This window comes from Spea bombifrons, chromosome 8, assembly GCF_027358695.1.
Source record: "Spea bombifrons isolate aSpeBom1 chromosome 8, aSpeBom1.2.pri, whole genome shotgun sequence".
NCBI lineage: Eukaryota > Metazoa > Chordata > Amphibia > Anura > Pelobatidae > Spea > Spea bombifrons.
In genome coordinates, this window is record NC_071094.1 from 44972987 (window position 1) to 44988938 (window position 15952).

Below are 15952 nucleotides of genomic sequence, written 5' to 3' on the forward strand. Positions count from 1 at the left end.
GTATGACGGCGATATATAAATAATAATAATAACACATTGTACAGCGCTGCGGAGTATGACGGCGATATATAAATAATAATAACACATTGTACAGCGCTGCGGAGTATGACGGCGATATATAAATAATAATAACACATTGTACAGCGCTGCGGAGTATGACGGCGATATATAAATAATAATAATAACACATTGTACAGCGCTGCGGAGTATGACGGCGATATATAAATAATAATAACACACATTGTACAGCGCTGCGGAGTATGACGGCGATATATAAATAATAACACACATTGTACAGCGCTGCGGAGTATGACGGCGATATATAAATAATAATAACACATTGTACAGCGCTGCGGAGTATGACGGCGATATATAAATAATAATAATAACACATTGTACAGCGCTGCGGAGTATGACGGCGATATATAAATAATAATAACACACATTGTACAGCGCTGCGGAGTATGACGGCGATATATAAATAATAATAACACACATTGTACAGCGCTGCGGAGTATGACGGCGATATATAAATAATAATAACACACATTGTACAGCGCTGCGGAGTATGACGGCGATATATAAATAATAATAACACACATTGTACAGCGCTGCGGAGTATGACGGCGATATATAAATAATAATAACACACATTGTACAGCGCTGCGGAGTATGACGGCGATATATAAATAATAATAACACATTGTACAGCGCTGCGGAGTATGACGGCGATATATAAATAATAATAATAACACATTGTACAGCGCTGCGGAGTATGACGGCGATATATAAATAATAATAATAACACATTGTACAGCGCTGCGGAGTATGACGGCGATATATAAATAATAATAATAACACACTGTACAGCGCTGCGGAGTATGACGGCGATATATAAATAATAATAACACACATTGTACAGCGCTGCGGAGTATGACGGCGATATATAAATAATAATAACACACATTGTACAGCGCTGCGGAGTATGACGGCGATATATAAATAATAATAACACATTGTACAGCGCTGCGGAATATGACGGCGATATATAAATAATAATAATAACACATTGTACAGCGCTGCGGAGTATGACAGCGATATATAAATAATAATAACACACATTGTACAGCGCTGCGGAGTATGACGGCGATATATAAATAATATGCATTCCTCATTGCTGATAGGGTTAATAACAGATGTCCACTTGCTATGTTGCGGGGGTGCAGTTATGACATGCGCCACTAGGTGGAGCTCCGGATAATACACCGCAGGCAGACACCTGCAGCCCGCCGAGCATCGCATTCACCTGCCACGGAGCTGCCTGCCGGCGACAGGCCACATCCCCCCCCCCGCTCGCTACAGCCTGGCCCGGGACTACACTTCCCACAAGCCACCGGGCTGGCGTGGGTGGTGCCGGCACCGTGACTAGGCCAGATCAAAGGTCGCTGAGCAGGGACACCGAAAGTTAAAACAAAAAAAACAGGTTTACGTTGAATATCAACCCGGGTTACACATTCCAGCGACGCGCAGGCACGCGGCTCCGGCACACGCGGCTCTACCCGCCCCCTTCACCCGATTCCCCAAATTAAACGCTTCGGAAATAAATGAAATTCATTTCAGTAACATTTAATAAAAACCCAGAACCTGCCGGCAGATCGGCCCCATCCGGCCCCCGTCTAGTCGCTCGTTTCTCCTGCTGTAACGACTCAAACCTTAATCAGTCGTTGGTCTCGTCTTAGATTCAGGAGCCGTATGTCTATCCCATGCATGTTTAATCCCCTCACTGTATTACCCTCTACCACCTCTGCTGGGAGGCAGCTCCACTTATCCACCACCCTCTCAGTAAAGTAGAATGTATTGGTTTATTGTTTATTTATTCCCACTCACGTAAAGATGTTGCTCTTGAATTGGTTTGAAGGTACGCTGCGGAAATTGTTGGCGCTCTAGAAATAAAAGATCTCGTTAGGTGATGAGGCATCCAGTCAGAACGTTACGTGCGTGTGTAAAGATATGCACACGCGTGTGTAAAGACACGCACGCGCACGCACAGAGTTCATTGCCTTGTCACCTTGAATCTACATTGCTTGCCTCTGTGGCAGAACCTGCTGTTCTTATCTGGAAGGTTTAGAGTGTGCGTGTGTAGATGGTTTATAAACAGTTTAGAATGTGTGCACATGGACAGGTCATACACCGCTTAGAATGTGCCCAGGTTGACGCTATACCGTTTAGAATGCGTGTAGACCATTTATATACCATTTAGAACGTGTGAGTAGACAGCTCATATACCATGTAAAATGTGCGAGTAGACAGGTTATATACGGTTTAGATCGTGTGAGTAGACGGTTTATATACTGTTCTGAATGTGTACTGGTAGATTTTTTATATACCATTTAGAATGTGTGAGTAGACAGGCCATACACTGTTTAGAATGTGCGTGTAGACAGGTCATACACCGTTTAGAATGTGCGTGTAGACAGGTCATACACCGTTAAGAATGTGTGTGTAGACAGGTCATACACCCTTTAGAATGTGCGTGTAGACAGGTCATACACCCTTTAGAACATGCATGTAGACAGGTCATACACCGTTTAGAATGTGCGTGTAGACAGGTTATACACTGTTTAGAACGTGCGTGTAGACAGGTCATACACCGTTTAGAACATGCATGTAGACAGGTCATACACCGTTTAGAATGTGCGTGTAGACAGGTCATACACTGTTTAGAATGTGCGTGTAGACAGGTCATACACTGTTTAGAATGTGCGTGTAGACAGGTTATACACTGTTTAGAATGTGCGTGTAGACAGGTCATACACCGTTTAGAATGTGCGTGTAGACAGGTCATACACCGTTTAGAATGTGCGTGTAGACCGTTTATATACCTTTACAGGTGTAAAGTGAGTCAGAATAATATATATATGTTAATGTCACCGAAACATATATGCGCTATACATACATGCACACAATGACAGTCGTCACGGTCCCAGGGGACTGAACAGTGCAGCCTGCTGGCCATAGGCTGCCATTGCTTCCATGCACCATAAAATACTACAACTCCCAGCATGCACCGGGGCAGAGGCAGGGAGGTGTGTAGGGGGGGGTGCTGTGTATCTGGTTTGCCTGGAACAGCTGACAGCTTGCTTAAGGTGAATGGACACCATTACTGCGGGGGTAAGGGGCTGGTCACCAAGGGGTTAAGGCTGTGCCTGGGCAGGTGATGCGTGGGGTTACCCCGTGGGAGGGGAGGGGGCCGGAGGTAGTGATGGGGGGGCAGACTGAGCAGGCTGGGGGCAGGATGATGGAAGCCGGGGGGTTTTCTCAATGCTCAGGCTGCCTGGGACTGCATCTGCCGGGACGGGGGCTGTGATGCTGGAGGTGGGTGCCGCATCCGACCGCTGCCAGAGGAGGTAAGTGCCTCGTGTGGGGGTATAATGTGCCTGCGGGCAGAGGGGAGGCAGGCGATGGGAGGGGAAGGGACCAATGGTCTGCTGAGTGCACCTGGCACATAGGAGCCATCTTTTAATCCTGAGCTGCATGCAAACAATCTGTACGGCGGGTAAACCGTGGGGAATTCTGATACACAGAACCTACACAGAACTCAGCCTGTCCATACATACAGCCCCGCCGCTGCCTGACCAGTCCTGATACCGCAGTCACATCCCCTACATTACATACAGACCCGCCGCAGTCTGACCAGTCCTGATACCGCAGTCACATCCCCCACATTACATACAGACCCGCCGCTGTCTGACCAGTCCTGATAACATTACATACAGCCCCGCCGCTGCCTGACCAGTCCTGATAACGCAGTCACATCCCCTACATTACATACAGCCCCGCCGCTGCCTGACCAGTCCTGATAACGCAGTCACATCCCCTACATTACATACAGCCCCGCCGCTGTCTGACCAGTCCTGATAACGCAGTCACATCCCCTACATTACATACAGACCCGCCGCTGTCTGACCAGTCCTGATATCATTGGCTATCTCCAGGTTTCACTAATCCCTTTGCACCGAAACCGTGTGACTGACAGACAGACGGATGGACGGACGGACGGACGGACACCGGTGTCACACGCAGGAGTCGGATTTCTCTGAAGGTGCATTCTTAACCCTTTCCTATACGTAGTTTGCTCATAGAATGTTGTGAGAGCCGATCCGCGATTATTCATTTATATTTCTGCTTTTTAAACTAAAATTCTGTCTGTCTGTCTGTCCATCGCTCTGTCTGTCGCTTTGTCTGTGTGTAAGAGGGACAGGTAGACAGATATCACACGCACGCACACGCAGATCGCTGGATACTTTGTGTCTGATCGTTACCGATGTCATTTCAGGGTTTATTGGGTTGTTTATTTCAGGAGTCATTTTGAAACATTGTTGCAATAATAACAACAAACAAACAAACAAACAAATAAAACTCCGGGAGACGTAAAAGGGACGTCCGGTGAATGAGCCGGACCGGTTTGATGCATTTTTGGGATCTTTTATTGGGCCGACGCAGCAGAAGATGCAGGGTTACCAAGGCTTTCCAGACCTCATCGGTCTCTTTCCACGGAAAGCACTTGAAGAAGAGGCCTCTGAGGTCTTATAAATCGAGCGGCTGCCGAGGTCTCGCCTCAGATAATTCTGGCCGGATACGTTTTCTTTACATTTTTGTAACGTTTACTCTTTTTTTTGTAGTTCTGATGGATTTGGGGTCTGCACAGTGAGAAGACGACACTCGAAGGCATCGCTCACCCACCAGGATCCCGGGGGAACATGCGCGTCTTACTCTAACTGTAGCCATAGATGTTCTCAGTATCCGCGAGGTTCTACTTGACCAAGTGCGAGTTGGCTTTGAGTAATGGGGGCGTTTCTTGGACGGATCGAGGCAAACTCAAGTCGTAGGAGGTCTCGGACGTACCCTAATGCTGTGCTCGTGGCGGGATATTCCCTGCGCCCCCCGGCCTTGCTGATGAATGCGTGGTGAAGCCCCCCGGCCCCCTGCTGCGCGAAGCCTCGAGTTCCGGGAATGGAGGGCGCGCAGAAACCCAAAGCCTTCTGGCCGAAGTCAAAAGACATGAAGGAGAACGGGGTGCGGGGCAACGAGCGGGGCAACGAGCGCGACTACGGGGCGTCTAACCCGCTGTGGACTGCGGTGTTTGATTACGAGGCCACCGCCGAGGAGGAGCTGACCCTGAGGAGAGGAGACCTGGTGGAGGTTCTCTCCAAGGACTCGACGGTCTCCGGGGACGAGGGTTGGTGGACGGGGAAAATCAGGGACAAAGTAGGGATTTTTCCCAGCAATTATGTGGTCAGCGACCTCCGGTACCCCATCTTACAGGGCGCCCCCAAGGAGTACCCGCTGCCGCTGGAGATCGCCTTCGAGGAGCTGGCGTTGGAGGAGATTATTGGGGTCGGGGGGTTCGGGAAAGTCTACAGGGGGGGCTGGAGAGGCGAGGAGGTGGCGGTGAAGGCCGTGCGCCACGACCCCGACGACGACATCAACGTGACGGCCGAGAACGTCCGACAGGAGGCCAAGCTCTTCTGCATGTTGAATCACCCCAATATCATCGCCCTAAAGGGGGTCTGCCTGAGGCCCCCCCACCTCTGCCTGGTGATGGAGTATGCCCGGGGGGGGCCGTTACACCGGGCGCTGGCAGGAAAGAAGGTGCCGGCTCACGTGCTGGTGAACTGGGCAGTGCAGATCGCCAGCGGTATGAAGTATCTTCACAGCGACACCATCGTTCCCATCATCCACCGGGACCTGAAATCCAGTAACAGTAAGTGCTGTGCCTGCGCGGTGTATACCTGTCCCGGTGTAGTAGTGTGCGGGGGGGGGGTTGCTGCTGTCAGTACTGTACCTGCGCGGTGTACACCTGTCACAGTGTAGTAGTGTACGGGGGGGGTGGCTCTGGCTGTACCTGCGCGGTGTATACCTGTCCCGGTGTAGTAGTGTGCGGGGGGGGGGGAGGCTCTGGCTGTACCTGCGCGGTGTATACCTGTCACGGTGTAGTAGCGTGCGGGGGGGGCTGGCTGTATCTGCGCGGTGTATACCTGTCACAGTGTAGTAGTGTAAGGGGGGGGTTGCTGCTGCTGTCAGTACTGTACCTGCGCGGTGTATACCTGTCACGGTGTAGTAGCGTGCGGGGGGTGGCTCTAGCTGTACCTGCGCGGTTGTATACCTGTCCCGGTGTAGTAGCGTGCGGGGGGGGGGGTCTGGCTGTACCTGTGCGGTGTTTAGCTGTCACGGTGTAGTAGTGTACGGGGGGGGGGGTTTGCTGCTGTCAGTACTGTACCTGCGCGGTGTATACCTGTCACGGTGTAGTAGTGTATGGGGGGGGGCTCTGGCTGTACCTGTCACGGTGTAGTAGTGTATGAGGGGGGTTGCTGCTGTCAGTACTGTACCTGCGCGGTGTATACCTGTCACGGTGTAGTAGTGTGCGGGGGGGGGGCCTCTGGCTGTACCTGTTTGTAGTATCCGTACATGCGCGACCTTTCGCACAGTCACACTCTCCTCTCTCCCGAAACCAGTTTCCCTACAAACGGAAGTAAAATCCAGTCTCGGGTTGGATTAACCCCTTCCCTGCCGCGGCCCCGCTGACCTCCGGCCGCTGCTGTAAAAATGCAGATTCATTTGGCCCCAATTTGGTTAAAATACAGGAGGGACTTTAGGGGGGGGAGGGGCGTCTAAACTAACAATCAATAAATATAAATGGTGAGAAATGTACTTTTATTTTTTTATTTTTTTTTTTACAATATTTGTAAAAAATGTTATTTTACTAAACAATCAAACGCAATGGAAGGCGTAGAAACAAAAAGACCCCCTAGAAATAATATAGCATATTAACCCTTTATTAACCATCCACACACATTCTAGTATCGCTGTCACTGATATTATTAAAATTTGACAAAAATCAGGTTTTTTTTATATTTTCTTTAAGTTTCGTAACGCTTTCAAAGAATCATTTATTTTAAAACATATATTTATAGTGATACTTACACCCCCCCCGGATCATGATGTCATACATTTTTTTTTATTATTTTTAATATTTATTTTGTATCTTTTTTTTTTTTTTTTTTCTCCTTCTCTCTGATTTACCCGCCTGGTGATCGCAGAGTGATCAGGAGCAGGTGTTTGTAGCCCTGCTTTTCTGATCACACTGTATGGGGTCATCGGAGACCCTGCTGGATCTCTGTGACCCGGTGGGGTCCCTCCAGTCCTGACGCAGCGACAGATAAACGCAGTTTAGGTGTTCTGACCCCTTCCGATGTAGCCGCGCTTGGTGCAAACGCCATTATTTTACCAGATCCCGAGATACAAGAGCTTACAATCCAAACTATCTGTATTCAAGGTAGAGGCGGGGGGGGCAGTTTGGGCACCAGGACCCCCCCTCGGAAGCTTGGCTTGTACTCTTCGCCCCCCCGTATCCTGCCCTGGATATAGCAGGGAGAAAAACGTCAGAGGAGAGGCCCCCCCTGAGATTCTGCCCCTTCACCCCGAGACCCTGGGACTGGGGTAAACGCCAAGAGAATCTGCCCCTTCACCCCGAGACTGGGGTAATAAAACCCTCATTATTCTGACCCATTCACCCCATGATTGAGAGAAAGTATCCTGAGACTCGGAGGCAAACCCTCCGGCCTTTATACCTCCGACAGAACAGATCCTGCGCGGCGCGGGCTGCAGGGAACGCGATCCCACATCGCTTCTAAATAATAAATGAGGGGAGTTCTGCAGAGTATCAACTGCAGCCCATCGCCCCCTCCTGTGTGTCGCCCCGCAGTGGGAGGGGCTGACTCCGCATCCCATCGCTCCCTTCTGTCTGCGTCGCCCCGCAGTGGGAGGGACCGTCTCCGCGTCCCATCGCTCCCTTCTGTCTGCGCCGCCCTGCAGTGGGAGGGACCGTCTCCGCGTCCCATCGCTCCCTTCTGTCTGCGTCGCCCCGCAGTGGGAGGGGCCGTCTCCGCGTCTCATCACTCCTTTCTGTCTGTGTCGCCCCGCAGTGGGAGGGGCTGACTCTGCGTCGCTCCCTTCTGTCTGCGTCGCCCCGCAGTGGGAGGGACCGTCTCCGCGTCCCATCGCTCCCTTCTGTCACGTTCGCCCCGCAGTGGGAGGGGCCGTCTCCGCGTCCCATCGCTCCCTTCTGTCTGCGTCGCCCCGCAGTGGGAGGGGCCGTCTCCGCGGTTCTGTATTAAGATGTCTGTTTTCTCTCCGTCTAGTTCTGATTCTGGAGAAGATCGAGAACGATGATTTATTTCACAAGACGCTGAAGATCACGGATTTCGGGTTGGCCAGGGAGTGGCAGAAGACGACCAAGATGAGCGCGGCGGGGACCTACGCCTGGATGGCCCCCGAAGTCATCAGACTGTCTCTCTTCTCAAAGAGCAGCGATGTGTGGAGGTAACCGGCGGCCGGCGGGGCTTCCCTCCCCCCCCCGGAGATTATTCCTCCCCGTGACGTGTTGGGTTTACCGTGCCGTTCACACCCGGTATCGCTCTGTTTGGCAGTTTCGGGGTTCTCCTGTGGGAGCTGCTCACCGGCGAGGTGCCGTACCGGGAAATTGATGCTCTTGCCGTGGCGTATGGCGTTGCCATGAACAAGCTCACGCTCCCCATCCCGTCCACCTGCCCCGAGCCCTTCGTCCGGATCCTGGAAGGTAACCCAGACTTTCGCCCTCTCTGTGATCTAGAACATGAAACATCTAGAACGATCTATACTGACCCCAAAATATTTACCCTTCCTAAGGTGGGGGCTATTATTTGGGTAACCATCACCGGGGGTTGGTGTCCCTGCGGTGGGGGTGGGGTCATATTTTCACGTTAAAGTAATTGTCGTTCATATAGATTTTAAAGGGGCTCCGCCACCTAAACGCTGCTTACAGTGAGTGTAGTATCCTCTTATATGTACGAAGCGTGTTTAGGGCTGGTCCGTGTAACACGTGTGTTATGTTTGGGTTTAGCGTGCTGGAACCCCGATGCTCACAGTCGGCCGTCTTTTGACTGCATTCTGGAGCAGCTGGTCTCCATCGAGCGGTCCTCCATGTTCCAGATGCCCCTGGAGTCCTTCCACTCTCTGCAGGAGGACTGGAGGATGGAGATCCAGCAGATGTTTGATGAGCTGAGGACCAAAGAGAAGGTAAGAAAACCCCCCGCTGGTGTGCCGAGGGCAGTACGTCTCTGCCGGGAGGAGGATTTTACTATATGAAGTCCGGTCACTAAAAGCTGTCACCATGGGAGGGCCGGTGCGGCCCGTGTCTGCCCAAGGACTGATCTAAAAGAAACTGGGAGGTTGGGGTGACTTTTAAAACCTTATTCAGTCCTTTTTCTCAACTTATGCCTATCCCAAATCCCTTACTGTAGTAGCCTCTACCACTTCCGCTGGGAGGCTGTTCCATTAATCTACCACCCCCTCAGTAAAGTAAATCTTCCTTCCATCTCAGCCTCTGACCCTCTAGCGTTAGATTCTGGCCTCTTGCTTTAACATTTATTTCTGTAACGTCGCCTGCTCATCTCTTCCTTCCCCGGACCTGCTGTCACAAATTGTAAGCTCCTGGGAGCAGGGCCTCTTCTTTTTGTGTTACCGGGTGTTTATTTTATTGTCGTTAATTCTCACTGTCCCTATCGTAGCGACGCCACTGACTCTGCCGGCGCTATATAAATAAATGCTATTTAACGTAGATTGTGTTTTCTGCTCTGCTGCCACCTTGTGGCCATTTTTAAAATTTATTTTGATTTTCTTTCTCTCGTCTTTCGGCCGGTTATAAATAAATAAAGGTTAATAATAACAGTTTGTATAATAATAATATTATTGTGAATTTTATTAATAATTATAATGATATCACTAATAATATTCACAATATCATTATTTTTAATAGTAATAATAATATGATTATTGCGAATTTTTATTAATAATTATATCACTAATAATATTCAAATTATTATTTCAAATTTTATTATTAATTTATTATTATTTTTGATAGTAATAATAAACTTGTGAATATTAGTGATATTATAATTTTTAATAAAATTTACACTAATAATAATAATATTGCAAATATTAACTCTACAATTATTATTATTAATAGTAATTTTTGTTATAATGAATTTAGCCTTCAGTTACTTCCCTCTCTCCTTAATAATAATAATAATAATAATAATAATTCATCATAATATTATTGTGAATGTTAATATTAGTGTTATTATTTTGATTGATGTGAATATTAATTTCCAATTTTGTTATTAATAATAAATGAATTTTTCCTCCCTCCCTCTCTCTGGCAGGAGCTGCGCAGCCGTGAAGAAGAGCTGGTCCGCGCCGCGGAGGAACAGAGGAACCTGGAGGAGATGCTGCGCAGGAGAGAGCAGGAGCTGGCCGAGAGGGAGATCGACATCGTGGAGCGAGAGCTCAATATCATCATGTATCAGATGTACCAGGAGAAGCCCAAAGTGAAGAAGCGGAAGGGCAACTTCAAGAAAAGCCGCCTGAAACACAAGGACGGGAACCGCATCAGCTTACCCTCAGGTACCAAGGGAACGGGGTGGAAAAACGAGATCCTGAGATTTACAGCCGGGAAGTTAGTCGGTTTGTTTTGGCTGGGGTCATATAATAAAAGGACCCTTTAAATGCCCTTTCGGGGGCAGATGGTGCGTGAGGTCCGGGATAAACGTTTGGGAGTTCGTTGCTTTACTCGCTTTCTCAACCGCAGGTTTTGAACACAAGATCACGGTGCAGGCGGTGCAGGCGTCTCCCACGCTGGACAAGTGCAAGGGGCAAGGAGCGAGCAACTGCAGCCCCCCCGGGAGCCCTCTGATAATCCCACGACTTCGAGCCATCCGATGTGAGTTACCCCCCCCCCCGACACCATTAGCGCTTCCCACCGGTGGTACCCGTTCAGCCCGGATCGGGGGCAGACACTTTGAGGTCCGTCAGGAGCTGCTGAACGACAGTTTCCATGATCCATAGAGACGGCCTTATGTCTGGCTGAGGATCATGGGAGCTGCACATCCTCAACAGACCATCCTTGGGTTCAGTAGGGGTCTGGGGGTGTTTAATTTAATTTTTTCCTCGCAGTGACGCCGGTGGACGGCAGTAAGACGTGGGGGCGCAGCTCTGTCCTAAAAAAAGAAGAGGTGACGTCCAACAAAAAGAAAGGCAGGACGTGGGGGCCGAGCTCTACCCAGCCCAAGGAACGCGTCGGCGGGGAGGAGAAGTAAGAGCGTCGCGGCGTCTCCACCTTCCCCTGATTATTTTCTGTGGCCGGTTCCGTCCGGCCCTGGGGGGGGTTTAGGGGGCCGTCTACATTTCCTTTCTATTCTGGAGACCTTCAGAAAAATTTGTTCAACGACCCAAAAATGGAGATCCGCTTTATAATTGTGGCAGGGTCGCTGCGTTCCGAGCCCCGCCGTTACTTTGTATCTTGTGTCGTTTCGCAGGTTGAAGTCCCTGGCGGAGGGAAGCAAGCAGTGGTCCAACAGCGCGCCCAACCTGGGAAAGTCGCCCAAGCCGGCCCCCATCAGCGGGGGGTTCGCTAGCCTCACCGAGATGGGTAAGGTTCCAAAAAAAAAAAAAAAAAAAAAAAAGGCAAAAGCCCAAACAGAATGGGTCGGAAGGGGTTAATGATGGGAAGATCTCAAAGTAAGAACCGGAACTTGGGAATCGGACCTGAAGATCACGTTTGGGGGCTTACCCAAGAGGGGGGCCGCGGTAACGCCATCTTACTTTGGGGAGTAAAATCGTTTGTAGTAGGATTGGTGTCATTGGTGGGGTTTGCTGGGTTTGGTGGGATTGGTGGGTTTGGTGTCATTGGTGAGGGTGGGGTTTGCTGGGATTGGTGGGGTTGGTCGAATTGGTGGGATTGGTTGGGTTGGTGGGTTTGGTGGGTTTGGTGTCATTGGTGGGTTTGGTGTCATTGGTGGGTTTGTCTCCACAGAGAGTCATCGTTTATTGTCGGCTTTATTGCGTTTTTTGCCTTTTTTCAGAGGAATACGTGGATTCGGATGACTCCGTTCCCCAATCCCCATATTCTACTCAATCCTACCTCACGCTGCCTCTCCAGTCGGATCCCCGACGTCCCGCGGAGGACAGCCTGGCCTCTGCGGCCTCCTCCTCGGACAGCCCTAAGCGCGGCTCCCAGGCGCGCAGGAAGAGCGAGCTGGTTCTGCTGGGCTGCGCCTCCCTCCTGGCCGCCGTGGCGCTGGGGAGCGACTTGGTGGAAATGGTGCCTCAAGAGGAGAAGAGGAAAGGACTCTTCCAGTGGGGAGGAAAAGGTCAAAGAAAGGGGTCCGGTTCCCCCAGCCGCTCCCTGTCCCGGGGAGAAGACCCCGTCATTCCTCCCACCTCGGTGACGCTCATCTCGCTGTCTTCCATCTCTGACTGTAACTCCACGAGGTCTCTGATCCGCTCGGACAGCGACGACATGGGCTTGGGGAGCGAGACCACCTCCAGCTATTACGGGGACGAATCGGGCAAAGAGGATCAGGGGGTCTCCGGCCTCAATCCGCTGGTGGACTATAAGTTAGAAAGCTTCAAGAAAGACCCCCGGCAATCTCTGACTCCCACCCACGTCACGGTAACCAGGGCTGGAGCCACCGCATCCAGGGGCCACCGGAGGACCCCATCCGACGGGGCGATACGGCAGGTGACACAAGGTCACAGAAGGTCTCCTTCGGATGGTAACAGCCCTCAGACATGTGACACGGGTGAGTCTTTCATTTTTTTTTTAGTATAGAGTGACCTCATGATGTATTAGTGACATCACTGTCACACTTTAATTTTTTTACCTTTTAAAAGTGTCACGTACATATAATGGGGTTTATTTCCCCCGTTTAATTTATAAAGCCGTTCCCTGCTGTTTCTATACACATTATCGGGGCTTTTAGGGCTGTAGGACCCTGCGATCCCCTCATACCCAGCAAACATTCTCACCTCCTAGAAAAGAGGGGCATCGGGGAGGAAAAAGGGACACCAGGGGAGAAACGTGGGGCACAGGGACTGCACAGAAAGGGTCACTCTTTTTGTAAACTTGATTTTGCCCCATAAAGTAATCCGCTGTTGCCCTGGGTGCCACTGCCCGGGGCTATGGATGAAATACGCTCTTTAAGTGGATGCCCGTTTAACGTTGTTTTCATTTTAACCCCTCAGGTTCCAGGGATCTCTCCGGCTTCCCGCGCCTCCCCGATCCTCATTTTGTTTTCCCGCCGCCAGCCCGGCGTAAACCTCCCGATAAAGACCCCGCCGTGGAGCGGCCGACCAGCCTCCAGTTCGCCCCCCGGCCTCGGCCCTCCGCCAGCCGCCCCCGCCTGGACCCCTGGAAATTCGTCTCTCTCTCCCGGAGCTCGTCCACCCCCAGCAGCGCGGGCGACGAGCCCACCAGCGGCTCTACGGAGGGGGTCCGCTCGGAGGGAGCGGGGGAGACCCTGCTGGACATGGAGGTGGAGGGCCAGAGGCTGGACAGCACGGTCCCCCTGTGCGAGGCGGGGGTCCGGCCGGAGACCGACCCTTATTATAATATGGGGACGGACGTGTCCTAACATTAGAGGCTGCGTCACCGGGGCCCCCCGTTTCTCGAGGGGGAGGACGGTCTATTATGAATGTATTTTGTGGTTTCCATGACGACGGGTAAAAGATTCAAAAAGCTATATGGCCGAGAAAAGCTGCAAACGCCCCTGTTGTTGGACTTTAAGTCCTTGTTTAGCCCCCCCCGAATAGCTAAGGGGTCGTGCAGATTGGAATCCAGCAACAGGGGGAGACGGCCCGTGCGCGGCCGAGGTCCTGGGGCCCGATGCCGCCATCTTTGCTTTGTGGTGGTCTTCTTAGTTTAACTTGGTGTCAATGTTTTTATAGAGAGGGACTGGATCTCTCCCGTGGCTTCCAGCAGCCAAAGGGTTACAAGAGGGGCACGGAAAGGGCCTGCGGGGGCCGAACCGATGTGAAGGATCTCGCTGGGCAGTGTTACCCCTAAATCTGTGTATATTAAATAAAATCTATAATAATTACCTGCTGCGGATCTGGGCTTCAAACAACCGGAACCTCATGGTAGTCAAATCCCCAACATTACATACTGAGTCGGGGCTGGCTGAGCCTGCTGGGAGTTATCACTGTATACAGTGCTGGGGGGTTATATTACTGTATACAGCGCTGGGGGGTATATTACTGTATACAGCGCTGGGGGGTATATTACTGTATACAGCGCTGGGGGTTATATTACTGTATACAGTGCTGGGGGGTTATATTACTGTATACAGCGCTGGGGGTTATATTACTGTATACAGCGCTGGGGGGTTATATTACTGTATACAGCGCTGGGGGTTATATTACTGTGTACAGCGCTGGAGGTTATATTACTGTATACAGCGCTGGGGGTTATATTACTGTATACAGCGCTGGGAGTTATTACTGTATACAGTGCTGGGGGGTTATATTACTGTATACAGTGCTGGGGGTTATATTACTGTATACAGTGCTGGGGGGGTTATATTACTGTATACAGTGCTGGGGGGTTATATTACTGTATACAGCGCTGGGGGTTATATTACTGTATACAGCGCTGGGGGGTTATATTACTGTATACAGCGCTGGGGGTTATATTACTGTATACAGCGCTGGGGGGTTATATTACTGTATACAGTGCTGGGGGTTATATTACTGTATACAGCGCTGGGGGGTTATATTACTGTATACAGCGCTGGGGGTTATATTACTGTATACAGCGCTGGGGGTTATATTACTGTATACAGTGCTGGGGGGTTATATTACTGTATACAGCGCTGGGGGGTTATATTACTGTATACAGCGCTGGGGGTTATATTACTGTATACAGCGCTGGGGGTTATATTACTGTATACAGTGCTGGGGGGTTATATTACTGTATACAGTGCTGGGGGGTTATATTACTGTATACAGCGCTGGGGGTTATATTACTGTATACAGCTCTGGGGGTTATATTACTGTATACAGCGCTGGGGGTTATATTACTGTATACAGTGCTGGGGTTATATTACTGTATACAGTGCTGGGGGTTATATTACTGTATACAGCGCTGGGGGTTATATTACTGTATACAGCGCTGGGGGTTATATTACTGTATACAGCGCTGGGGGTTATATTACTGTATACAGCTCTGGGGGTTATATTACTGTATACAGCGCTGGGGATTATATTACTGTATACAGCGCTGGGGATTATATTACTGTATACAGCGCTGGGGGTTATATTACTGTATACAGCGCTGGGGGGTTATATTACTGTATACAGCGCTGGGGGTTATATTACTGTATACAGCGCTGGGGGGTTATATTACTGTATACAGCGCTGGGGGTTATATTACTGTATACAGCGCTGGGGGTTATATTACTGTATACAGTGCTGGGGGGTTATATTACTGTATACAGCGCTGGGGGTTATATTACTGTATACAGCGCTGGGGGGTTATATTACTGTATACAGCGCTGGGGGTTATATTACTGTATACAGCGCTGGGGGGGTTATATTACTGTATACAGTGCTGGGGGGTATATTACTGTATACAGCGCTGGGGGTTATATTACTGTATACAGCGCTGGGGGGTTATATTACTGTATACAGCGCTGGGGGGTTATTACTGTATACAGCGCTGGGGGTTATATTACTGTATACAGCGCTGGGGGTTATATTACTGTATACAGCGCTGGGGGTTATATTACTGTATACAGCGCTGGGGGTTATATTACTGTATACAGCGCTGGGGGTTATATTACTGTACACACTTTGTAGATGAAGCCGGAAGCAGTTGGGCCGGAGACTGCTGTGCCGCGCGGCAGAGGTGGTATGTATATGTTAAAGGTGAAGAAAGTAGCATGAGGATAGAATGCGGAAGATGAAATTCACAGAATGTTATGAAAAGCGCATCGGTCTCCGATCTGCTGAAACGATTTCTTCCGTCGCTGATGGCAGGACTAGGTCCAGGAGATCGGTAGAGTTGGCAGCTGTGGCA

The 15952-nt window shown here is 50.2% G+C and overlaps 1 protein-coding gene across 1 annotated transcript; it reads left to right on the forward strand.

Annotated features, from left to right (window-relative positions):
- Positions 1 to 5013: 5013 nt before the first annotated feature.
- On the forward strand, positions 5014 to 13976 carry MAP3K10 (mitogen-activated protein kinase kinase kinase 10). The gene is made up of 10 exons (XM_053473706.1): positions 5014 to 5764; positions 8202 to 8382; positions 8490 to 8638; positions 8942 to 9117; positions 10263 to 10503; positions 10688 to 10819; positions 11053 to 11191; positions 11415 to 11527; positions 11961 to 12680; positions 13123 to 13976. The coding sequence occupies exons 1-10, from the start codon at positions 5014 to 5016 to the stop codon at positions 13509 to 13511; spliced, it is 2991 nt and encodes a 996-aa protein (XP_053329681.1). The 3' UTR covers positions 13512 to 13976.
- The last annotated feature ends 1976 nt before the right edge of the window (positions 13977 to 15952 follow it).